Source organism: Bubalus kerabau, chromosome 19, assembly GCF_029407905.1.
Source record: "Bubalus kerabau isolate K-KA32 ecotype Philippines breed swamp buffalo chromosome 19, PCC_UOA_SB_1v2, whole genome shotgun sequence".
NCBI classification, from domain to species: domain Eukaryota; kingdom Metazoa; phylum Chordata; class Mammalia; order Artiodactyla; family Bovidae; genus Bubalus; species Bubalus kerabau.
Window position 1 is genome coordinate 23,396,684 of NC_073642.1, and position 26,570 is coordinate 23,423,253.

The window sequence follows — 26,570 nt, forward strand, 5'->3', positions numbered from 1 at the left end:
CTCATAGGGTAGGGACATTCCCTGGTGGCTCAGGTTAAAGCGTCTGCCTCCAATGAGGGAGACTGGGTTTGATCCCTGGGTTGGGAAGACCCCCCCTGGAGGAGGAAATGGTAACCCACTCCAGTATTCTTTCCTGGAGAATCCCATGGACAGAGAAGCCTGGTGGGCTACAGTCCATGGGGTCGCAAAGAGTTGGGCATGACTGAGCGACTTCAATTTCACTTTGAGACACCTTCTTTCTCTTTTAAACCTGTACCACATTGTCATCATTTACGTATTCCCCTGCTACCACTCAAGGACAGGGTGGGCATTTGGTCTTTGCACTCCTAGTACCTGGCTCTGAGCATGCCTTGTGGTCCACAAAAGTCAGAACTAACTTTGACTCTTCCCACCCAAGAACACACCTGACTCTTTCCCAGGCTGTGCCCCTTTGATGAAGTTGCCACTCTGCTGGGAGAGGCAGAGGCAGACAGCCAGCCACTGGCTGCACCCGCAAGCCTGGAGGGCACGGACAGTTAGGCTGAAGACAAAACCTGATTTACATCTTCACTGTAGTTCCTGGGTTTGTAAACAATTAATATAAATTGATCCCAGCATAACTTGGTTTTTAATAAGGGGATGTAGGAAAAAGATAGATCACATTATTCTTTTGTGGTTCCTGGTGTTCAGGCTTTTCCGAAGATTCCTCCCTTTCTTTGTGTTCCTTTAATAAGTGAAAATACTCTGAAACCTGGAAGTGCTGTGTTATGTACCTGTGTTATGTATAAGCTTGTATGAGTATGATTTTTAGATAAATGATTGGTTAAAAAAGATTAGCTGTTGAGTAAACATTGATTCAGAAATATTTTTTGACTGCCTACCATGTGCCAAGGACTGTTATGGGTATTGGAAATTTAGCAATGAATAAGGCAGATAAATCTTGAGACACTCTTTTAATAAGAAGATAACAAAATATGTAGTGTGGGAAATGGGGACTAAAGCTACAGGGGGAAAAAAAGCAGGCAAGGGACAGGACAGGGAGGGTCAGGGGAGTAGAATATGTAGACAGGATGGAATTATATATCTCTTTCCTGTCCTCTCCCACTGTGATCAAGATTCATAACATGGTAACTTAGCCCTGCAGTGTCATGATGTTAGGTCAGTTAGGCAAACAAAAGAACCACTGAAAGGTGGTTCATCAAGGCGTCTAATAATAATTTATTTTAGACTTCCATGAGCCATATTAACAAAAAATTACTTTGAACTATTAAAGTACAAACATCATCCTAATCTAATATCCCAATTTAACAATAAATCTTAACAAACATATAAATATTAAAAAACCCGAAAGACTAACTCAGCCCCTTGTATAATTACTAATATAAGCCCACAAATATACTGTTGTTTTTATATTACCTAAAAGTATCAGTTGCTTTCGAAGCTGATAGCCGTGTTATTAAAATTGAAAATGACTATTCCCTTCTAAAATTAATGTGAAAAATAAAAAATTATTAAGAGGGCCGTGGTCTGAAGTATTAGGTCAGTTTGATTCTGATTTTGATACACAAAGAAAGAATGGATCCACCAATTCTAGTCATTCCGATCCCCTAATCCAGAGCTCTTGGGAAGTTGTTTACTCTCTGAGGACCAGCTGCTGACGTCTGCTTGCTGAGTAATGTCATCAGATTTCCTGGTGGTGGTTATTTTGGGGGGGCAATGGTAAGTAGCTGTCTGGCCCTGCCGGGACACCGCTCAACAGAGGTCCTGAGAGCCGGACATACCCCGTAGACAGGATGTAAGGTTAGAATGCAGTCAAGTTAAGTAAATACAGTCAGTGTTCATGACAAAATAGAATTGCTGAGACATTAATGTTTGAAATGACACTGCTAAAATTATATTGAGGTGGAATCTAAGATCTTTAAAGATAATCTGGAGCTTCTTTTCTTTCTTAGAATTAATGCAATGGTGAGTTATTTTTATAAGTTGAGATCATAAAGTTACATTGTCCTTCGTAAAAGTTGCTTCATCCACTTTTGGTGAAGACCATATCCTCAGAATTGTTTTCCCAGGAGGAGTAGGACTTTTGCCCTTAGCTGCCCATATTTTTATCTTATCCTTCAGCTTGTGACCAACACTATATACAAATACATATGTATTTTTAAAAATCAAGCTAGTCATTAGCATTTTAAAGTTTTACTAATTATTGCCTATAACTTATTGTTCTCTCCCCCACTTCCTAAAGTTTAAACTGTTGATTTTCTCAAATTTAATGAATTGGAAGCATAGTATATTTACTTAATTCTTGTTTTGTGACAGAAAGATCTAAGACTAAGTTTTACCTCTGAGTAAAATTTTCTAGTATCCTGTAGGCCTCGTTACATTATATTCTTGTTTTTATTATTTTCCAAGTAATCTATAGGTAGAGTTTGCATTCCCCTCTCTGATCCAGCAATTACATGAGTTAATATTTTTAAAATTTCCAGGGAGGGGCTATTTCTTATGTTTTTATTTTTGGTTTGATTGATTTATGGTTGGAAATAAAAACTGTACAAGTTTTGCTTTTAGGAATATGTTTTAAGGTTTTCTTTGTGACCTGGTACATATTTTTATGCTATTCATAAGTACTTTTTCTTCCCCCTTGAGACTTTATTTTTTTATCTCCTTGATCCTTCACAGCAAATGTCATGAGCATCCTTTGTAAGAGGCTGCAGCCCGTGGTTCACATAGAGGACCCAAGTGTTGCAGCTGCTTTATCCTGGGTGGTGGCACAGCCCTCCTGTTGACTGTTTTCTCTTTTCTTTCATGAAACTCCACCTCTCAACACTGTAGAAAATTAGCAAAATGAATTTTCCTTCTTTTTCCTGTCATTTTCTTCCTTCTTCCTCAGTGGCTTCACTGTCTTCTTCATGGAGTAGGCTTCTATCATTTCTTGTTCTTTGATTTCATTCATTTCTTAATAAAAAACAACAAAAACCTCATTGTTCTTTGGTGTCTCTTGGTGCCTCTTGCCTTCCTTCCTAATGCCTTGTGAGAGTGACTGTACAGAGTGCCTCTCTCTCTCTTGAGACTCTCTTGGGGCCTCCTGGATCATCATCTCTCAGAAATTCTGGCAGCATCCATCTGTGGCTCCCAATGAGGCCGGCCTGTGGCCACCCAGCTCTGGAGGAGAGACGGTGCCATGGGATGTCTGTGCTCACCCTTCCTTCACACTGCAGAGATCCGTCCTCAGTCTCGGGTCTAGAGGAGCAGCGACCCTCATTCTTACACCTTCTGAGAGATGAGGTCCCTACAAAGTAAGGAGACTGAGCCTTTGTCCCATAATTAGTAGATATCAGCTTCTCACAGTTAGAAATAGACACGGATGTCCTCCATCACTCCGCAGGTTTTGTTACATGGATTTACTGTAGGATAGGAGAAGGCAGTGGCACCCCACTCCAGTACTCTTGCCTGGAAAATCCCATGGACGGAGGAGCCTGGTAGGCTGCAGTCCATGGGGTCACTAGAGTCGGACACGACTGAGTGACTTCACTTTCACTTTTCACTTTCATGCATTGGAGAAGGAAATGGCAACCCACTCCAGTGTTCTTGCCTGGAGAATCCCAGGGACGGGGAAGCCTGGTGGGCTGCCATTTATGGAGTTGCACAGAGTCGGACACGACTGAAGCGACTTAGCAGCAGCAGCAGATCACTTCTTGAGTGGAGAGTTGTGACCTGGGCAGGCAGGTAGGAAGTATCTTGTGAGGTTTCCAGATCTAGTTCTATTGCTGCTGTGGTTTTGGTTTGAAATCGTACCATCACCCAGAGGCCTCAAGTAGTGTAGGAGTCCTGCCAACACACACAGTGTTTCTGGAGAAACTGCAAAAATGTGTCTGTTCTTCCGGGTAGCAGCCCAGGGCCGGGGCTCATGGCTTGGGGCTGGATTTCAGCCTCCACCCCGCCTCCCTTGTGCTCCTTTTGTAGCCCACAGACTTCCCAGCCCTTCCAGTGGCCCTGGGCTTGCAGCACAGTTTATAGAACTAAACAGACTGGTTGGCGCAGTCCCAGCAACTGTGTGGCCTTAAACGAAGTACTTGGAACCTCTGTTTCCCAGTGTGAACTCCCAGCTTGTTGCAGAAATGCAGTGAGATATAAGGTTGCAGAGATGCAGTGAGATATAGCATATGTTCAGCCCTTGGTGCAGCACCCAGGTATGCTGAGCTCTCCATTGGTGCTGTGATTCTTATTACTTGTTGGGGTTTGGTTATGACATTGTATTTTAAAAAATTATTAATTTACTTATTTATTTGGCTGTGCTGTGCCTAAGTTGCAGCACATGGGATCTTTTTTATGTTTGCGGCATGCAAATTCTTAGTTGCAGCATGTGGAATCTGCTTCTCTGACCAGGGATCGAACCTGGGCCCCCTGCATTGGCCACGTGGAGTCTTAGCCACCAGACCACCGGAGAAGTCCCCAATGATACTGTATTTATCTTTGTGTGTTGGTTTTAAATTCTCAAGTAGATAAGCTTTTTTTTTTTTTTTTCCTCTGTGTGGCTTGTGGGATCACGGTTTCCCTACCAGAGATCGAACCTGGGCTCCAGCAGTGAGAGTGCGGAATCCTAACCACTGGACTGCTGGGGAATTTCCAATAAGCATTTATTGATAACCATTGTGTATAGGGAAGGTGTCTTTGGCTCTGATGTCCTGTGGTTCTGCTCACTGGATTTCATGATTTTTGTGCCGTTTTAGATGTAAGGGTTCATTGTCCGTCAGGGGAAAGATGGGAATAGACATGGCAGGACCCGGTGTTCGTTCAGTGCCTGATCTGTGGGGTTCTTTGTATTATATGCCTCTTGATTTCTGTAACAAGTGAGGAATTGAGGCTCAAGGTGGGCAGTTCACTTAGAGTCACACTCAGCTAGAAAAAGAAAAGCCGAGAGCAGACACATTTTATTTGTCCTTCTCTGTGCTCCACCTTTCCTGGGGTTTATAAGGAGAAACCTGGGCTCCCTCCATCTAATAAGTATTTATGTAATTTCTCTCTAGAGTAGAAATTTCACTTTCATCTGTGGCACTGATTAGAGAGAGCAACATTTAAGCAAGTTTATCTTTTTTTTTTTTTTCCTTTTTAATTTTAAGCAGATCTTTTTCTTTCAGGTAGCAATAGCTGATGTGCAATTTGGCCCCATGAGATTTCATCCAGATCAACTCCAGGTAATAATACACAGCGCTATAATCCTCACCTTAATTGTCTCTTAAGATGGGGAGGGAAAGGATCTAAAGGTATACACTGAAAATAATCTTCTCTTTTAGATAAAATGTTGGATCCATGTTAAAGTCCCTGAACTTGATAGCAGTATTACAGTTATATCAGGGAATATTTTTTTCTTAGAAATATAGATGAATTTATTCTGTATTTATTCTGTATGAATCATCTGTATTTACAGATGAAGAAATGTCTGCAACCTACTTTAAAAGTTAAAAGGTTCAGCAAAAAAATAATAATAATTGTGTGTGTGTGTGTGTGTGTAAAGAGAGAGCAAAGGTGTAAAATGTTACCAATTCATGAAATTAGAAGAGGGGGTCACTAGCATTCATTGTCATTCATAACTTCCTGTAGGTTTGAAATTTTCTAAAACAGAGTAAAAGCATAGTCTATGCAAGGGTACTGAATCAGCTCCAGCAGAGAGAAACTATCTGCAAATTTTCTAGTCCAAAATCTTAAACAAAATAACCAACTGAAATTAAGCTCCAAAGTGACCTGATGCCTCCCGTACACAAACTGTTAGACTTTTTAATACGTGAAAAGCACTGGTGAGAATTTGCTGTTTGCTTTTGTTGTATTTGTGCACCCGAGTAAGCTTAGAGGAACCCAGTCCTCAGGAACAGGGTTTCTGTCGGCTTTGCAGTCTCTTCTCCTGAGGCCGGTCAGCCTGGGTGTGAAGGGGGAATGGGGCGGCACGCCTGTACCAGGTTGGCACAGGGACCTGGCCGCACAGGGCAGAGGCAGCCGCGGGCCTCACCTGCCCAGGCCGGGCACAGGGACAGCCAGCTGCCTCTTGCACCTGGAGCTGTTCCCGTGTCACTAAATGAGCAGGTTTGAGTGTCACGTTTTGGTCTGCTTTGAATCTCCTCTCTTACAAACAAAATAATATTTTTTTTTCAACTTGGAGGAATTATGAAGTCTTGAGTCAGATTATTTAATACTTTAAATGTTATTTAAAGTATTAAGTATTTTAAGAGCTTGACTGAAATATTGGCGTTTACCATCTAAGGACTTAACCTAGTTAACTTCCTGTTAACTAAAATTTGTGTTTTGATCAATTTGGTTTTAAGATGAAATACTTAAGTCTTTGTTGAATTCTTCCAGTGGGCTTATTAGCAAAAGAAATAAGCATTTGACCCATGCTCTGACTTCCAGACTCAGAACAACTAGAATAGCACTTGTTTCAGGGAGCTGAGCAGTAACGTTGCTGAGTTACATGGAGGAAAAGGATTTACTCAACAGATTGTAATGCTTACATCTGTATACTTGCTTTGAAAACACCTGGGAGTTTTCTAGGGGCTTCTAAGACATGACAGTTCTAACAGCACCTTTTTATTTTTTTTAAAGAAGTGTTCATGCTTTTTTGATTCAGGTACTTTTAGTGTTTACCAAAGAAGATAACCAGTGTAATGGATTCTGCAGGGCGTGTGAAAAAGCAGGGTTTATGTGTACAGTTACCAAGGAGGCTCAGACTGCCCTCGCCTGTTTCTTGGACAAACACCATGACATCATCATCATAGATCACAGAAATTCCCGACATCTGGATGCTGAGGCACTGTGCAGGTGAGCCTGAGAAGTGGGCCTCGAGAGTCCTGTGGCATTTGTGCCAATAAAAGCAGTCCTGAAATACATTCAGTTGAATTCAGTGTCTTTTAAGTTGCCTTCCACGCATGTAAAGTGAACAAGATGTTAGACTATATTATTGGGCTTCCCTGGTGGCTGATACGGTAAAGAATTCATCTGCAATGCGGGAGACCTGTGTTTGATTCCTGGGTTGGGAAGAGCCCCTGGAGAAGGAAATGGCAACTCACTCCAGTATTTTTCCCTGGGAAATCCCATGGTCAGAGAAGCCTGGTGGGCTGCAGTCCATGGGATCACAAAGAGTCAGACACGACTAAGCAACTAACACTTTCACTTTAGAATTTTATTACTTCTAGGAGTGATCTTTATCTCTTGTTTCATTTTGCTTTGCTTAAAGCAGTAAGAAAATATGAATGTAAACTGTTAAGGGTTAGGATGAAATCCCATATGTCATTAACCACAACTGTCACCTGCATAGGACTGCAACAACAGTTATTGTCATTTTCTAGATGTTTTAAAAGTTACAACACATTTGAAAATTGTCTTCCAGTCTTAGGCAAATGTGCCTTGTTTTTAATACTTGCAGAAAATCAATATCATGAGAGAATTTGTGTAGCAGACATAAATCTAAGAAAGGTACTTTCTCAAGAAAAGTCATTTGTTGCTGATGGAAGCAAAGCAAAAGTGAAATATCAGTTTTATTTAAAAGGAGGCTTTACTTGGGGGAAGACAAATCATAATTTGAATATAAAATTTTATAATGTGTTAATTTTCCAGTTCCGGTTCAGTCACTCAGTCGTGTCTGACTTTTTGCGACCCCACGGACTGCAGCATGCCAGCCTTCCCTGCCCATCACCAACTCCCGGAGCTTACTCAAACTCATGTCTGTTGAGTCGGTGATGCCATCCAACCATCTCATCCTCTGTTGTTCCCTTCTCCTGCCCTCAATCTTTCCCAGCATCAGGTCTTTTCAAATGAGTCAGCTCTTCGCATCAGGTGCCCAAAGTATTGGAGCTTCAGCCTCAGCATCAGTGCTTCCAATGAATATTCAGGACTGATTTCCTTTAGGATGGACTGGTTGGATCTTCTTGCAGTCCAAGGGACTCTCAAGAGTCTTCTCCAACACCACGATTCAAAAGCATCAATTCTTCTGCGTTCAGCTTTCTTTATAGTCCAACTCTCACATCCATACATGACTACTGGAAAAACCATAGCTTTGACTAGACAGACCTTTGTTGGCAAAGTAATGTCTCTGCCTTTTAATATGCTGTCTAGGTTGGTCATAACTTTCTTTCAAGGAGTAAGCATCTTTTAATTCCATGGCTGCAATCACCATCTGCAGTGATTTTGGAGCCCAGAAAAATAAAGTCTGCCATTGTTTCCACTGTTTCCCCATCTATTTACCATGAAGTGATGGGGCTAAGAGTTAATTTTAGGGATGTTTAAATCTTGGCTTTTAAGAGCTAGAAAAGATTAAAAGCTAAATATTAATGTAACAATTTAAAAACTGAGCTGACAAGAAATTGACATCCCATCAAAAGGCTGTTTACAGGTACATGGTGACTTCTGTGTACTTGAGAATTCACCTGTCAAGTGGTCAGACAAGGTGGCTTTCGCCTTGGTATGATCCACGTCTGTTCAGACTTGCCCCCAGCCTTGGTCTCAGGTCTGCTGTGCTGCCTGCGTCCCTTTCCTGTTACTGTCGGGTTGATGACGGTAACATTGTCCCTGGAGCCAGATCTGTTGGACGTGCCATCTGGCAGTGCACCCATGAGGGCTGCGGAGGTGTGGAGGGAGTCCTGACCCCGGGGCCTAACCTCTGGCCTTCAGGTCACTTTACATCTTCTCTGAGGATATGTTTTCTCAGCTGTAAATCTGGAACATTTGGTTTCTACGATCCTTTCTCTCTCAAACATTTGATGGATGGCATTCAGAGGAAGGGAAGAAAATGTCTCAGTTACATGGTGCTTATAGTCTTGATGGAGTGCTGCGAGGCAGGAGAGGTATCTGAAGAGGGCCAGAGAACCCAAATAGAAGAGGTGAGAGGGGTGAGGCGCTGAGGAAAACCTGGCTTCCTTCATAGTCTTATCCAAGTCCATACCTGGCCACAGGTGTGTGCAGAACAGTGACCTTCACACTTATAAATATGGCCTTGCTAGACCGTCCAGGGCTCTAAGGGAGAGATTAAATTGTGGTAGTTATGTTCTGCCTTTTTTTTAGCTTTTTGTTCTCTATGAGAGTATAGCTGATTAACAGTATTGTGGTGGTTTCGGGTGCATAGCAGAGCAGCTCAGCCATACGTGTACGTGTGTCCATTCTCCCTGAAACTCCCCTCCCATCCGGGCTGCCTCATAACGTTGAGTAGAGTTCCTTGTGCTGTACACTAGGACCTTGTTGGTTATCCACTTTATTTATTTATTTTGGTTATCCACTTTAAATATATGCTCTACTTTTTTTTTTTTTTTTTACTGTGGAATGCAAAAGTAGGAAGTCAAGAAACACCTGGAGTAACTGGCAAATTTGGCCTTGGGGTACAGAATGAAGCAGGGCAAAGGCCAACAGAGTTTTGCCAAGAGAATGCACTGGTCATAGCAAACACCCTCTTCCAACAGCACAAGAGAAGACTCTACACATGGACATCACCAGATGGTCAATACCAAAATCAGACTGATTATATTCTTTGTAGCCAAAGATTGAGAAGCTCTATACAGTAAGCAAAAACAAGACCAGGAGCTGACTGTGGCTCAGATCATGACTCCTTATTGCCAAATTTGACTTAAATTGAAGAAAGTAGGGAAAACCACTAGACCATTCAGGTATAACCTAAATCAATCCCTTACCATTATTCAGTGAAAGTGACAAATAAATTCAAGGGATTAGATCTGATAGAGTACCTGATGAACTATGGACAGAGGTTCGTGACATTGTATAGGAGACACGGATCAAGACCATCCCCAAGAAAAAGAATTTCAAAAAAGCAAAATGGTTGTTTGAGGAAGCCTTAAAAATAGCTGTGAGAAGAGGAGAAGCGAAAAGCAAAGGAGAAAAGCAAAGATAACAACCATCTGAATGCAGAGTTCCAAAGAAGAACAAGGAGAGATAAGAAAGCCTTCCTTAGTGATCAATGCAAAGACATAGAGGAAAACAATAGAATGAGAAAGACTGGAGATCTATTCCAGAAAAGTAGAGATACCAAGGGAACATTTCATGCAAAGATGGGCACAATAAAGGACAGAAATGGTAGGGACCTAACAGAAGCAGAAGATATTAAGAAGAGGTGGCAAGAATACACAGAAGAACTGTACAAAAAAGATCTTCACGACCCAGATAATCACGATGGTGTGATCACTGACCTAGAGCCAGACATCCTGAAATGCAAAGTCAAGGGGGCCTTAGGAAGCATCACTATGAACAAAGCTAGTGGAGGTGATGGAATTCCAGTTGAGCTGTTTCAAATCCTAAAAGATGATGCTGTGAAAGTGCTGCACTTAATATGCCAGCAAATTGGAAAACTCAGCAGTGGCCACAGGACTGGAAAAGGTCAGTTTTCATTCCAATCCCAAGGAAAGGCAATGCCAAAGAATGCTCAAACTACCACACAGTTGCACTCATCTCACATGCTAGTAATGCTCAAAATTCTCCAAGCCAGGCCTCAACAGTGTGTGAACCATGAACTTCCAGATGTTCAAGCTGGTTTTAGAAAAGGCAGAGGAACCAGAGATCAAATTGCCAACATGCATTGGATCATGGAAAAAGCAAGAGAGTTCCAGAAAAACATCTATTTCTGCTTTATTGACTATGCCAAAGCCTTTGACTGTGGATCACAACAAACTGCAAAACTCTTTAAGAGATGGGAATACCAGACCACCTGACCTGCCTCCTGAGAAATCTGTATGCAAGTCAGGAAGCAACAGTTAGAACTGGACATGGAACAACAGACTGGTACCAAATCGGGAAAGGAGTACATCAAGGCTGTATATTGTTACCCTGCTTATTTAACATATACGCAGAGTACATCATTAGAAACGCTGGACTGGAAGAAGCACAAGCTGGAATCAAGATTGCCGGGAGAAATACCAGTAATCTCAGATACGCAGATGACACCACCCTTATGGCAGAAAGTGATGAACTAAAGAGCTTCTTGTTGAAAGTGAAAGAGGAGAGAGAGAAAGTTGGCTTAAAACTCAACATTCAGAAAACTAAGATCATGGTCTCTAGTCCCGTCGCTTCATGGCAAATAGATGGGGAAACAGTGGCAGACTTTATATTTTTGGGCTCCTAAATCACTGCAGATGGTGACTGCAGCCATGAAATTAAAAAATGCTTGCTTCTTGGAAGAAAAGTTATAGTCAATCTAGACAGCATATTAAAAAGTAGAAACATTACTTTGCCAACAAAAGTCCATCTAGTCAAGGCTATGGTTTTTCCAGTAGTCATGTATGGATGTGAGGGTTGGACTATAAAGATAGCTGAGTGCCGAAGAATTGATGCTTTAGAACTGTGGTGTTGGAGAAGACTCTTGAGAGTCCCTTGGACTGCAAGGAGATCCAACCAGTCCATCCTACAGGAAATCAGTCCTGAATATTCACTGGAAGGACTGATGTTGAAGCTGAAGCTCCAGTACTTTGGGCACCTGATGCGAACAGCTGACTCATTTGAAAAGACCCTGATGCTGGGAAAGATTGAAGGTGGGAGGAGAGGGGACGACAGAGGAGATGGTTGGATGGCATCACTGACTCAATGGACGTGAGTTTGAGTAAGCTCCAGGAGTTGGTGATGGGCAGGGAGGCCTGGCATGCTGCAGTCCATGGGGTCGCAAAGAGTTGGACACGACTGAGCGACTGAACTGAACTGAACTGAAAAATACATATAAGACTTCCCTCGTAAAGAATCTGCCTGCCAGTGGAGGAAGCACAGGTTCCAAATCCCTGGGAGTAGTAAGATCCCCTGGAGGAGATGACAACCCACTTCAGTTTCTTGCCTGGGAAATCCCATGGACAGAGGAGCCTGGTGGGCTACAGTCTATGGGGTCACAGAAGAGTCGGACACAACTTAGTGAATAAACAACAACCAATACATATAACATGCAATTATGCTCCACTTTTTTTATACATTTTGGGAATGTAATCTTCCCGACCCAGGGATCAAACCTGGGTCTCTCACTTTTCACGCAGATTCTTTACCATTTGAGCCACCAGGGAAGCCCTCTAAACAAATAGGGTAACTTATTCCGTAAATTTTTATTGATATATAAATGTCCAGTTTTACAGTTTGAAAATAGAGAAGGTGACTTGGATTGCTTCTTATGTGGTTTTAGAGACATACAGACTGTCATGTGTGCATGTCCTCTCCAAGTCCCCACCACCATCCGTCTAGCCTCTCCTGGGGGTTAGGGGTCCCAAGGGGCAGTCCTGAGTTTCAGAAGTTCTCCTCCGTGTTGAGCCCAGCTTTGTCCATATTTGGCCCAGGGGTCACTAGAGCAGTTCTAATCCCTTTCCCCCACTTTCCAACATTTGAGGGCAGCGACGGTCTTTTCAGGGTGGTACATCCTTACTGCTGTTACAAAGTGTGGTCTCATATTCCAGTCCCAGAAAGAGGGTCTCTTCTCCGTACCTTCCTCCAGTCAGGAACTCTCGTCAGCCTGGCTGCAGAACTGAAAAGCCCACAGGTTTGGGAGGACGAGTGTGGAGCAAGCAGAGCAGTGTTCCCCCCTGTGTTGGCTGGAGAGCTGACCTCTACACACGCACCGCAGTCACGTTCCCTTCCTGATGGCTGTGTCACAGCCCCGTCGAGAATCCGGAGTCTCTCTCACTAGCTGTTTTCTACCACATCATATTTGTCTTGTTGGCTGAGGATTTGCAAGGGGGAGGGACCCTTGTGCCATTTGTAACGAGTTTTCTAGAGGCAAGAGCGGGCCTTGATTTATCTTGCTGGTCAGTTTCGTCTCCATTTTGGCCCTTACCTGGTTTATGTCCCTTGAGATCATCCCTTTAAGGGGGCCTGCGCACTTTGGACTGTCCCTTCAAGGACTCTCTCCAGGATCTCCCTCCTGAACCTGCTCTCCACTTAAATGTCTGACGAGACCTTAGCCCTGGCGGAGCTCTGTCTGTCCCTTCATCTTCCTTTTAGGACACCTGATCAACACCTCTGAGTAGGGTTTTTCGTCAGTTGCTGACTTTTCTCAGCAGTCGTGGCTGCCACCTGGAGAGTGAAGTAGGAGATGGACAGGGCCGAGCCCAGCCAGCCCGCTGAGGCCAGGGCCACCTCCCAATTTCCCATGGCGACAAAAGCTGACCACGGCCATTAGCAAACCAAGATAAGATGACAGATGTGTCAGAAGTCGGGAGACAGAGGAGGGCAGGTTCCCTGCCAAGTGTCTTATGCTGTGGGGACTAGTAGAGGAGCCTGTTCCAGGAATGTCCTCTGCAGCTGAAATCCCAGGCCCTAGAGGAAGGAAGAGGGAAGAAGCTAGCTTCACTCCAACTGCGTACCTCTGAGCCTGCTGCTGGAGCCACACCCACCAACCAGAGCCGAGTACCACCACTTCTGTGACTCGCTTTCTACATCCACTGGAAACACAGGACAGGGAGCAGAGGAAGGCAGACAAAGATCTGGTTTCTCTTGCCATGTTTAAGAAGGCTGGAGGTGTGAGGAGCCTGGCATCAGTCCTTCACCTACTGCAGTATCAAAGCAGCGAACTGCATTAATTCTCAGTTTAGAGAAGGAGAGAGAGCAGGCCAGGAGACTGCTCTGTGTAGCAGACCCGTGCACACCAGCTGGCAGTGCGCTCTGAGCATGAACTTGCTCCTGTTGACTGCTCTGCAGGCCCAGACCTAAGAGAAGGATGGCTGCTAACGCCCAGGGAGATGCCTCCGACCGTCCCTGCTACAGACATGCTGCCTGGTTGATGATGCTCCAGTTCAAGAGCAAAGATGGGGCCCTGTAAAAAGCTGCCAAGTAATGGAGGGGAAAGAATGGCCTTAAAGACTAAGAAAATTATTTTCTATAAGCAGCTGAAGGGACTTCCCTGGTGGTCCAGTGGCTAAGACTTTGTGCTCCCAATGTAGGGGGCCTGGGTTCCATCCCTGGTCAGGGCACTAGATCCACATGCTGCAGCTAAGAGTTTGCAGGCGACAGCTCAAGATGCAGCATGCAACACCTGAGACCCAACACAGCCAGATAAATAAATCTATATGTTTAAAAGCTGCCACAACACGGCCCGCCCCCCCCCCCCCACCAGAGAACCTTTTAGAAGACATACGCTTAGTGTCCTCAGAAGAAATGAAGAAATACTCCTCTGTGCAACAGGAGCAGGGCACCGTAATGAAAGGGGAGATTTTTATGAAAGGAGATGGGGGAAATAAAGCACCACACAGAAACCCCACATACGTGGACAGAATGTTCTGTGTTGAGTGTAGAAGCGAGACTGCACTCAGAGTGCTGGATGCTTTCATAACCATCTCTGCACTTACCATGGTCTGAAGATCATCCTTTATTTACTACTGTAAATTCCATTCTTGTCCATGTGAACCTCATTCCCCAATGGCAGAGGGAACAGTGTCAAAGTACCATGTGATGGAGTTGGGCTTTTGTAAAATTTAACTCATGGAAAGGCTTTGCTGTGTTCTTACAGCAAGCCTCCGGCTTGTGGCCTTCCTCTAGTTTCGTGTCAAGACCATCATCAGAATTATTTGTAGTTTCCTGGTGCATCTTGACACTGGTAGTTGCCCGCCCACCTCCGCCCCTCCATATCCAGTTCTGCTCTTTTCATTTCTTCTTTTGGCCATCCCATGGGGCATGTAAGATCTTAGTTCCCTGACCAGGGATCAAATCCACGCCCCCTGCAGTGAAAGTGCAGAATCTTAATCAGTGGACCACCAGGGCAGCCCCTACTCTTTTCTTAATAGTAGAATTTCTAGTGTTTCGGTGGGAAGACAGCCACCTGGAACATACACTGTGCCCTCTAGCTTTTCTTGCCGGTGGGCAATGGGCATATCACGTGCATTTTCTGGAAAGTGTCCATGAAGGGAGAAGGCACGCCCTTCTTAATGGTTCTCTAGATTATGGCTAGAGCTCGGCATCTGTCTTGGATTATGGGAAGAAACCAAGACAGGAGAAGCCAGGTTCCTGATGTTGCAAAGTGCCATAGCAGCTTGGATTCCCTGCCTCTGCACATCTTTCATGTGGGAGTTGAGTCTTGCTGAAGCCGCTTTCTCTAGAGTTTTCTGTTGTGCACAGCTGAGTCGGACACAAGTGTCACACCAGGGAGCCTGGTTCTGGGGGCTTCCCAGTGTGCTTGCGCAGCCTGCAGAACATCATGCTGTGGACTCATGCCCCATCTTTTCTCCTGACTTCCTGAAGTCTTCCTTCCTTACATCTGGGGGTACATCTTGATGGCTCCATGTCATTTCTTTCTTGGTTTTCATGAATTCTAAGGTAAAGAGGCTTAGTTTTCAATTCAGGTTCCTGACATTTCTATTTCCTGGCCAGTTCTTCTTTCTTATGGACCAGAAAAAGCCTAGAATACACTCCTACCTTTTTTTTAATTTATTTTTTAATGGAAAGATAATTGTTTTACAGAATTTTGTTTTCTGTCAACATCAACATGAGTCAGCCATAGGTATACACATGTCCCCTCCCATCTCCCTCCCCATCCCACCCCTCCAGGTTGATACAGAGCCCCTGTTTGAGTTCTCTGAGACATACAGCAAATTCCCATTGGCTATCTATTTTACATATGGTAATGTAAGTTTTCATATTACTCTCTGCATACATCTCACCCTCTCTTCCCCTCTCCCTGTGTCCATAAGTGTTCTCTGTCTGTTTCTCCACTGCTGCCTTGCAAATAAATTCATCAGTACCATCTTTCTAGATTGCATATATATGTGTTAGTATATAATATTTCTCTTTCTCTTTCTGACTGACTTCACTCTGTGTAATAGGCTCTAGGTTCATCCACCTCATTAGAATTGACTCAATTGTGTTCCTTTTTATGGCTGAGTAATAATCCATTGTATATATGTTCTACAACTTCATTATCCATTCATTTGTTGATGGGTATCTATGTTGCTTCCATGTTCTAGCTATTGTAAATAATGCTGCAGTGAACATTGGGGTACATGTGTCTTTTTCAGTTTTGGTTTCCTCAGGGTATATGCCTAGGAGTGGGATTGCTGGGTCATATGCTGGTTTTATTCCCAGTTTTTTAAGGAATCTCCGTACCATCTTCCATAGTGGCTGTATCAATTTATATTCCCACCAGCTGTGCAAGAGGGCTCCCTTTTCTGCACACGCTCTCCAGCATTTATTGTTTGTAGACTTTTTGTTGATGACCATTCTGACCAGTTTGAGGTGGTACCTCATTATAGTTTTGATGGGCATCTCTCTGATAATGAGCAATGTTGAGCATCTTTTCCTGTGTTTGTTAGCCATCTGTATGTCTTGGGAGAAATGTCTGTTTAGGTCTTTTCCCCAGTTTTTGATTGGGTTTTTTTTTTTTTCCTGGTGTTGAGTTGTATGAGCTGCTTGTATATTTTGGAAATTAATCCTTTGTCAATCTTTTCATTTGTTATTGTTTTCTCCCATTCTGAGGGGTGTCTTTTCATCTTGTTTATAGTTTCCTTTTCTGTGCAAAAGCTTTTAAGTTTAACGAGGTCCCACTTGTTTTTATTTTCATTACTCTGGGAGCTGGGGTAAAGAATCTACCTGCAATGCAGGAGACCCCGGTTTGATTCCTGGAGAAGGGATAGGCTACACACACTCCAGTGTTCTTGGGCTTCCCTTTGGCTCAGCTGGTAAAGAAGCTGCCTGTAATACAGGAGACCTGGGTTTGATCTCTGGTTTGGGAAGATACCCTGGAGAAGGGAAAGGCTACCCACTCCAGTATTCTGGTCTGGGGAATTCCATGGACTGTATAGTCTGTGGGGTCACAAAGAGTCAGACACAACTGAGCAGCTTTCAGTCTTTCAGGAGGTGGGTCATAGAGGATCTTGCTTTGATTTATGTCATCAAGTGTTCTGCCTGTGTTTTCCTCTATGTGTTTTATAGTTTCTTGCATTTAGCTCTTTAATCCATTTTGAGTTTATCTTTGTGTATGGTGCTAGAAAGTGTTCTAATTTCATTCCTTTACATACAGCTGCCCAGTTTTCCCAGCACCACTTATTGAAGATGCTATCTTTGCTCCATTGTATGTTCTTGCCTTCTTTGTCAAAAATAAGGTACCTGTAGGTGTGTGGGTTTATTTCTGGGCTTTCTATCTTGTTCCATTGGTCTGTATTTCTGTTTTGTGCCAGTACTATCCTGTCTTGATGACTGTAGCTTTGTAGTATAATCTGAAATCAGGAAGGTTGATTCTTCCAGCTTCATTCTTCTTTCTCAAAACAGCTTTGGCTATTCAGGGTCTTTTGTGTTTCCATATGAATTGTGAAATTTTTTGTTTTCAGTTCTGTGAAAAATGAAATTGGTAATTTGATAGGGATTGCATTGAATCTGTAGATTGCATTTGGTAGTATAATCATTTTCACAATATTGCTTCTTCCTACCCAGGAACATGGAGTATCTCTCCATCTGTTTATGTCATCTCTGATTTCTTTCATTAGTGTCTTAAAATTTTCTGTATACAGTTCTTTTGTTTCCTTAGGTAGGTTTATTCCTAGATATTTTATTATTTTTGTTGCATTGGTGAATGGGATTGATACCTTAATTTCTCTTTCTGATTTTTCATTGTTAGTATATAGAAATGCAAGTGATTTCTGTGTATTGATTTTGTATCCTGCAACTTTGCTAAATTCACTGATGAGATCTAGTAGTTTTCCGATAGTATCTTCAGGGTTTTCTATGTATAATATCACGTCATCTGCAAACAGTGAGAGCTTTACTTCTTCTTTTCCAATCTGGATTCCTTTTATTTATTTTTCTTCTCTGATTGCTGTAGTTAGGACTTCCAAAACTATGTTGAATAATAGTGGTGAGAGTGGACAGCACCCCTGCCTTTTCATACAGTGTTAGACCTCCTTTGGAGGGATGTGCTTGTCTCTGGGAAACATGGGCTTTCCTTCCACTTTGTCTTCAGCCTCATGTCCCTTATCCCTGTGTCCCAACCTGCTTACTGAGGTCATCTGTGTGGTTGCCTACCTGCTCTGTTACCACTCAGATCTCTGTTTCTCCTGTAAAAAGACATGAGCTGGTTTGAGGTGGCTGGTGGCATACTTCAAAGTTGCCATTTCTCCCTCTAAATCTTCATGATATGATAGAAATATAAACAGGTGAACAACTAGAAATGTCCTAAGAAGCCATGGAACTACTATTTGTGAGTCCACATCTTTCATTCCCTGTTTAAGGTTAGTGCTGGGATGAGTATCAGCCAGTAGGTTTGAAAAGTGGCTGGGGCCCGTCTGTGTGAGTGTCTGCCATGCCAGTTATGCTTCTGAGCGCTCACAGCCCTTTCCATGGCTCCTGCTCCAGGAAGGTAAGCTCGGCTCTGTTCCAGGCAGGCAACCATGGTGGGACTGGGGCCTGGTCAGCAGGCCCTGCAGTGACCTCCCTGATAGAGCCATGCAAGAAGTGCCCTTTAAGTTGGTTCCCTCTGGAGAGGCTAGGCAGAAATGGAAGCTATAGGACTAGAGTGGACACTGGGAAAAGCAAAAATGTTGACAGAGAGTGTGTATGTGTTATGAGCCCTGTGGCCCATGAGAGAGACTGGCTGTTCCCTGGAGATGGAGAAGCATCTCCATCACTGAGCAGCTTCCCAACCCCAGAGCTATTCTGCATATACTGTTGGATGCTGAGCCTTGCTCCGCCTGAGCTCCAGAAGAAGACTTAGCCTCAATACCCTGAGGCAGGGGTAACACAGGGGAGCACAGGTAGGCCCATTCATTTATGTTTTGTGTGTGCCTGCTCTCATGCTTCAGGGGCAGGATTGAGTACTTGTGACAGAGTCCATATGACATGAAAAGCCTAAAATACTTACTGTCTGGCCCTCTGCAGAAAAAGTTTGCCCAAACTGAGGCATCCTTTGCATATGATGACTTGACTTTTCCCTTACATGTCAGGAATGGTTATGTGTCATCCTTGGGACAGTGGAGAAATAGTCACGCCAGTCATTTTCTATATTCTGTGATTCAGAAGTGACAGGAGTGATTCTTGAACCAGCAGAACTGAAGTAAGGCCGTGAGTCTTGGCTCTTCTCTGTCCCATCGTGGACACATCCTCCAAGGGCCAGCCTGCTTCTGTCTTGACAGGGGGAGTCCAAATCCAGCCCTCTGCATACCCCTCCATCTGCAGTCACCCTCTTATGTGCGTCTTCCTTCCAGGCCAGGGGCCAAGTTCCTCCCCCTTCTGGTGGCCTGGCTCTTCTTCTCCAGAGAGTCCTGCTCTTTCCTGTAGTGTAGGGTGGGTCAAAGCCATTGCACATCTCAGTGGGCAGTTTATATTGCTTCTACTCTTCTCCGTCATGCTTATCTCTGTCCTCTCTCATCTCTTGGCTGAATTTTCATTCCCCATGGCCTCCTTGGGAGCTGCTTCTCCAGAAGGGTTAAATTCAGTCCCTTTGGCAGCCTCGTTGTTGTTTAGTTGTTAAGTCGTGTCCGACTGTTTACGGCACCATGGACGGCAGCACAGGCTTCCCCATGGACCCCATGAGCAGCCAGGCTTCCCTGTCCTTCACTATCTCCCAGGGTTTACTCAGACTCATGTCTGTTGCGTCAGTGATACCATGCAACCACCTTATCCTCTGTCATCCCCATCTCCTCCTGCCCTTAATCTTTCCCAGCATCAAGGTCCTTACCAATGAGTTGGCTCTTCGCATCAGGTGGCCAAAGCATTGGAACTTCAGCTTCATCATCAGTCCTTCCTGTGAATGTTCAGACTTGATTTCCTTCAGGAGTGACTGGTTTGATCTGCTTGCCATCCAAGGGTGGCCTCATACTCCTTGGGTAACTTCTGTAGAGCAGTGTTTTCTACTTTTCTCCATCAGTCTTCTGTTCTTAATTTTTCCTGTGAGGTTTGATTCTCCTCTTTCTGATGCATAAGAATACTTTGCATTTCTGAGTTTTAAATATTTATTGTTACTGTCTTGCCTGCCTCCTGCTCAGGAGCCCTTCTCTGCACTGCTTAGAATGCAGTGGAGAGCTGGCCTCGGGCTGCCTCACCCCCACTGTAACGGTTGCCATCCGCTGGCTGTGATACATGTAGACCTGCATCTTCCTTTGACAGGAAGAGACGAAGGACCCTTCTCGTGTAAGGGAGATTCCCCAGGTAGGGAAAATTCTCCATCTGAAACAGCTCAGACCAGAACAAGAACAAATAGAAGGCATGTCATCAGAGCTGGCTGCTGTCTTCATGCTCCATAATTTTGAGGGTCACCACAGGCCACTGGTTAGCAGTTTGTCCCCTGAAGAAAGAAAGGTCAGGTTAGCCAAGAAGGTGACTCCAGAATGTGGAGGGATCTTTCGCTTTCCCCCAACTTTAACTGTTCTTCCAAAATTTAGGTTTAGGTGTACTAAGTTTTTAAAGAATTGCTTTAAATTTATTTTAAAACTTTTTTTTAAAGGTCAATCAGATCATCAAAACTCTCAGAAAACACAGTTATTATTGGTGTAGTACGCAGGTAAGATATTTTTATTTTTTTAGTGTTGAAATTCAGATGTCCGTGTAATGTGTGTTCTGAACAGAGGCCTGAGTATCAGCTTGTGTCCTGTGATAGGCATCACCCTTTCTAGTTTGGCCTTTTCCTCTTTCTCATTTTCTTTCACTTTGACAGTTAAATTCATGGCTGGAGTTTGTACTTTCACACTAGGTTTTGTGATTTTGGACTGTCTTTCACTTTAGAACAGGGCCAGCCAAGGGAGAATGCCATTCCTGAAGTATGAATGTTTTCTGGATATATTTCTTAGGGACTTCTAAAATATCTGAGAATTTACATTATACATAATTGGGGGAAACCTTATACTTCATTTTAAAATGGGAGGTAAGAAAAGAATAAAAATAATTTAGTCTAAATTAAAATTTTTACATATCACATAGCTACGTGCTCACTCCTGTGTTCTGGCTCTTAGTGTAATCTCTGTATTTCAAGCATCAATATCTATTGCCAAAAAGCCAGTGTGAAACTAAAACAGAAAATTGTTTTAACTTTGTACATTTGATTTGTATGTTAATCCAATTCATCTAAAACTATTCATTATATGCCAATGATAATATTATATAAATTAGTAAATACAGATGTGAGCTGTAACTGATTAGACACAACTGTCTCTAACCATGTACTTGTTCTTTTAAAGAGTGGATAGAGAAGAGTCATGTGTAATGTCCCTCATTGCTGCTGGCTTCACAAGGGTATGTACTCACTTCTTTGTTATGCAAGTATAATTCAGCATGACAAATTATTTTATCTCAGCTTTAGAGCCTGGCAATAGTTTTGAATTAATTTGAAAAAGAAAAATTGTCCTTGTGCTGTGTTATAGTTTGATTTAATTTTATAATCTGGTAATCTAATAATCCATGATACTTTGCTTTCTCAGTTGCTCAAAACTATGCCTACTAAATGCATCTAAACATAAAAAAAAAAATCTCCTTTAATTAGCTTTAATTAAACTAATTAATTATTGAGCAATTAATCTCCTTTAATTACTTATTAGTTAAAAGTTGTACCGTAGGATGTGTTGTCATAATGCTTACAGGCAGACATGCAACTTTAAAGCCAATTCAAGGATTCTGGAAGTAAGACCTCCCCAACATGGCTCCATTTCTTTCTACCCCTGGCTCTAATCTCTTGGTTTCTCTTAAGCCAAAGAGCTTATGCAGGCTTTGGTCAGCTAGTTGCTAGTGAGCCTTGGGAATCATGGTGGAGAGAGCTCACGTAAGGCTGATCATTGGGCAGACTTGTAGCCCAAATATCAATGAGGTCATGGAGAAACCTCACCCCTTGATTCTGGCTGGTAGCACTACCAAGTATCTGGAAGAAGCAAATACGCATCCTCCCAGAGGGAGATTCCTTCTTCTTCAGCCTCAGAGAGTCTCTGCAAATAATCATTCAAGGGCGGCAGGCAGCCCGCAGTCAGCATTAACCCGTCCATCAGGAAACACAGCATTGCAAGTGGGAGCTAGCGGGGGACAGAGGCAGCAGGAGCAGGCCCTCACAGTCCTCAGAAGTTAGAATTGTCAGATAAAATTGTGAAACGATTGTGCTTATTATATGTAAAGAGACAAAGACAGGACAAGCTTGGAAATATCTTCAAGGAATAGGCAGCTATAAAAAGTGACGTAGCAAATTTTAAACAGAACATAATTGAATTTTGAGAAATGCACATATAATAACTGAAAATTTTAAAACTTAGTAGGTCAGAAGAAATTATCCAGCATGTGGCACAAAGATCCAAAAACAGAAAATAAGTTAGAGAAGTTTAGAAAAGTGGAGGATAGAGCGGATGGTTTAGCTTCTGTATAACTGGAGATCCGGAAGAATAGGAGAGAGAATGGGGCGTTATATTTGAAGAGAATTTTCTAGAACTGATGGAAGACTATAATCCACAGATCCCAGAATTCCAAAGTAGAATAAATAAAACGAGGACATATCATAGTGAAAAAACAAATAAAATAAAGAGACAAGATTAAAATCAGCCAGAGGGAAAAAAAATTAGAACAGTAGACTTAACAGCTGGCTTCATGGCAGCAGTAGGTTGAAGTTAGAAAACAGTGGAATAGTGTTTTCAATGTGATAAAAGAAAATAACTGCCTTCCTAGAGTGTTATACCTAGCTTGTGCTCAGTTGCTCAGTCATATCTGACTGTTTGCGACCCCATGGACTGTAGCCTGCCAGGCTCCTCTGTGCATGGGATTTCCTAGGCAAGAATAACTAGAATGGATTGCGTCTCCTGCATTGGCAGGCAAATTCTTTACCACCGTGCCACTTGGGATCCCTTATACTTAGCATAAATACTTTCAAAATGAAGGTGAAATCAAGACTTTCAGAAATATGAAAATTCAGGCAATTTGAAACTAGCAGATTCTCAAAGGAAAATTCTGGAGGATGCACTTAAAGCAGAAGCAAGATGAGTCCTAAATCCCAAGTGGGAGGCCTGAAAGACAAGAAAGAGAAGCAAGAAACTGTGAATGTGGGGTGAACACAAACACATTTGTTGTTGTTGTTGTTGTTCAGTCGCTCAGTCGTGTCCAGCTCTTCACGACCCCATGGTCTGCAGCACACCAGGCTTCCCTGTCCTTCACTATCTCCCGGAGTTTGCTCAAACTCATGTTCATTGAGTCGGTGATGCCATCCAGCCATCTCATCCTCTGCTGCTTCCTTCTCCTTTTGCCTTCAATCTTGCCCAGCACCAGCATCTTTTCCTACTGTGTAAAGCAGTAATAACAGCGTCTCATCTGACTAGAGATCACAGATGGAAAATGACCATAACCTGAGAATCCCACAGCAACCAAGTGATTGTTAACCCTGCAGGGCACAAGAGGCATTCCTTTGGGCATTACATTGATACATGAAACTCAGAGATGTATTTCCCCAGAAGCCCTGTCTGAGGAAAATAATTAAATAAGGACTTCAGCCATTCAACCAATGAAGTAGAACAGAACTCTAAGATGAGGGACTAAGTATTGGAGAGAGGTGGTGTGTGCACATAACACACATTTGTGTGTGTGTGTGTGTGTGTGTAGTGTAGAATATGTATCTTTATCTGTACTTATATAACATCCAGTAATACCTCAGTCTTTAAATTCTAGGGTATCTAAGCACACCCTGCCCTAGGTGTCTTCAAGGTTTCAGGGGACAAAGTGGAAGTAAACGCATTCTTGTGGCTCATCTCCCAGACAGGGAAGTGGGTGGGCAGCAAAAGGATTCTGAAGCTTTCTTCTTTGTGGGAAATGTGCAGACTAGAGCACTGCTCGTGGGAGAGACTTTGTTCTGGAACTAATTGGTACCTTGTTTTCAAATAATAGTAAAGAAATCTGTGTCTACGTTTGAGATCAGTGAAAAGGTAAGTAACCAATAATAGGAAAGTTTAAGAAAACTTCTGGGAGCTTTCCTGATGGCTCAGTGGTAAAGAACCTGCCTGCCTAAATAAAATACATTAATTTATTATTAAATAAATTAGATTTATTTAATAATCTAAATCCACTTAGGTTATTAAAATAATCTAATAAATTTTAGACTCTTATTACACAGTTTTATGGTTCAAACCCAGAGACATTGGTTTGATCCCTGGTCCCTGAAGATTCCACGTGCCCTGGAGCAGAGCAGCTAAGCCCATGAGCCACCAATACTGAGCCTGTAGAGCCCAGGAGCTGCCACCACTGAAGCCCGCACACCCTAGAGCCCGTGCTCCACAAGGAGAAGCCTGCCCACCGCAACCGGAGGGCAGCCCCTGCTTGTTACAGCTTGTTACAGAAAAGCCCTCACAGCAACGAAGATCCAGCATAGCCAAAAATAAATTGTTTTTAAAAAGAACTGAATTAATAAAATATGGAGTTTGTGGGAATTCCTTGGTGGTCCAGTGGTTAGGACTCCACACTTCACTGCTGAGGGCCCACAGTTCAATCCCTAGTCAAGGAACCAAGATCCCTTAAGCTTTGCAGCAACCCTTGCCCAAGAAGTATGGAATTTTTAGCAACTGGATCACATTGGCATATCCTAGGAAGAGGAAACAACAGTGCGAAGTCAGTGATAAACAGAGTAAGATGGGACCAAAAGCAAGTGCATGAAAATGAGCTGGATTCTCCCATTAAAGGATAAGCCATTAGACTGAGCTATGGAAATACAATTATATGTTGTTTATAAGATAGTGATAAAAGGAAGTTAATAATAAAGAAAAAGGTAACAAATGCAGACAAAAGGAACACAGGAATTCCAATATCAACATCGGATATGGTGGAACTTAAGACTTTGTTTTAAATACACATTTTATATACAAATTTTACATTGTTGTTATTACATAGTTTTGTGGTTCTCCTTTTTTGACACCACCCTCGCCAACATTCACTCATGTCAGCACCTGTCCGCATTCCCTGACTTCCAGTTGAACTTGTATGAGAACAGCCATGCTAGCCAGCGTGCAGGTGAGCATCATAAGGATACGAGGTTGGAGGTTGTGGGTCACCTGTTCCCAGCGGATCCTTAGGTCACCCCTCCTTAAACTGCTTAGGGAAGCATTCATATGAGGAAGAAACTTCCCCTGAGAACTCTGAAGTTCCTTGTGTTAGTACTCTTAGGCTACAGAACTGGCCATTCTTAACAAGGACCTTCAATGTTTCTGACTGCCCAGTGAAGCTAATGAAACTAGGAGGACAGATTATTCATCTTGCCTCGAGTTGTTTGCTTACCTATAGCTGCCATAAACAGTGACAGACTTTGTTTTCTTGGGCTCCAGAATCATTGCAGATGGTGACTGCAGCTGTGAAATTAAAAGATGCTTGCTCCTTGGAAGAAATGCTGTGACCAACCTAGAGAGCATATTAAAAAGCAGAGACCTTTCTTTGCCGACAAATGTCTGTCTAGTCAAAGCTATGGTTTTTCCAGTAGTTATGTATGGATGTGAGAGTTGGACTATAAAGAAAGCTGAGTGCTGAAGAATGAATGTGTTTGTACCGTGGTGTTGGAGAAGACTCTTGAGAGTCCCTTGGACTGCAAGGAGATCAAACCAGTCCATCCTAAAGGAAATCAGTCCTGAATATTCATTGGAAGGACTGATGCTGAAGCTGAAGCTCCAGTACTTTGGCCACCTGATGTGAAGAACTGACTCATTAGACAAGACCTTGATGCTGGGCAAGATTGAAGGCAGGAGGAGAAGGGGACGACAGAGGATAAGATGGTTGGATGGCATCACCGACTCGATGAACATGAGTTTGAGCAAGCTCCAGGAGTCGGTGATGGACAGGGAAGCCTGGCATGCTGCAGTCCATGGGGTCACCAAGAGTTGGACAACTGAGCAACTGAACTGAACTGATAGCTGCCAGGAGTCATTAAGTTTTTTATTTGTATGAAGTTGTACAAGCAATATTGGAAATACGTGTTTGAAATTCTGTACAAGGAAGTCCATCAGCACAGCTTCATGGACTGCAAAGTATATCCCGGTAGAAAGTCTAGTTAACCATGGGCCTCGTGTTTTCATAGTACAATTGTGTTATCATTAATTGTAAAATTCAAAGGTAACTGACACATACTCTCTCCCTGCCCTCTCACTTGCACTACTTAATCAAGGTATTCCCAGCTGCCTCTGCCAGAATTGTGGTTAAGTGCATGTCTCTATGAAAAACACTTCCATGCAAAAAGTACAGGTTTGAAATAGTCATTTTAGAGGTCTGTGACTTAGGAAATATGAATGTAGTAGTCTCACCACTTAGTAAGTGACGAATCCAACTAGGTGACCAGTCCTCCGAGACCGCACAAGGTAACTTGTCTTCTCATACAGAGTCCCGTACTGTCGGGTATCAGAAGGATGCTGAGGTGACGGAGGGCACAGATTGCAGAGCATTCAGGCCTGGAGGCAAGGTGGTTTTCCCAAGTCTCATGGCTGGGAGGCAGTGTGGCCCAGGCTTGAGCCCAACCCCAGACCTGAAAGCCATCACTGCATTGTGATCTCTGGATTCATAGGGCAGACAGCTTTTCTGTAGATGGCCATAGTTCAGGATTCCACAGTGGATGCACACTTGCTTACCTCCTCAGTTGGACTTGGCAGTTGAGCTTTCTGACTAAAATCTCAGAAGTTAGGGATTTTTCCCCCTTTTTTTTTTATTTTTTCAGTTATGAAAACACAATAACA

At 43.1% G+C, this 26,570-nt stretch overlaps 1 protein-coding gene across 5 annotated transcripts in view; it reads left to right on the forward strand.

Annotated features, from left to right (window-relative positions):
* PDE8A (phosphodiesterase 8A) overlaps window positions 1-26,570 on the forward strand; it is a 144,063-nt gene that overhangs the window by 70,841 nt on the left and 46,652 nt on the right. For 3 of the 5 annotated variants that reach the window (XM_055555572.1, XM_055555571.1, XM_055555573.1), the window contains exons 2-5: window positions 5,115-5,171; window positions 6,596-6,786; window positions 20,354-20,410; window positions 21,084-21,138. In XM_055555572.1, the coding sequence (XP_055411547.1) occupies window positions 5,115-5,171; window positions 6,596-6,786; window positions 20,354-20,410; window positions 21,084-21,138 (360 nt within the window). Of the gene's footprint in view, window positions 1-5,099; window positions 5,172-6,595; window positions 6,787-20,353; window positions 20,411-21,083; window positions 21,139-26,570 lie in introns of all 5 variants that reach the window. The other 2 variants (XM_055555574.1, XM_055555569.1) reach the window with 1 other exon arrangement.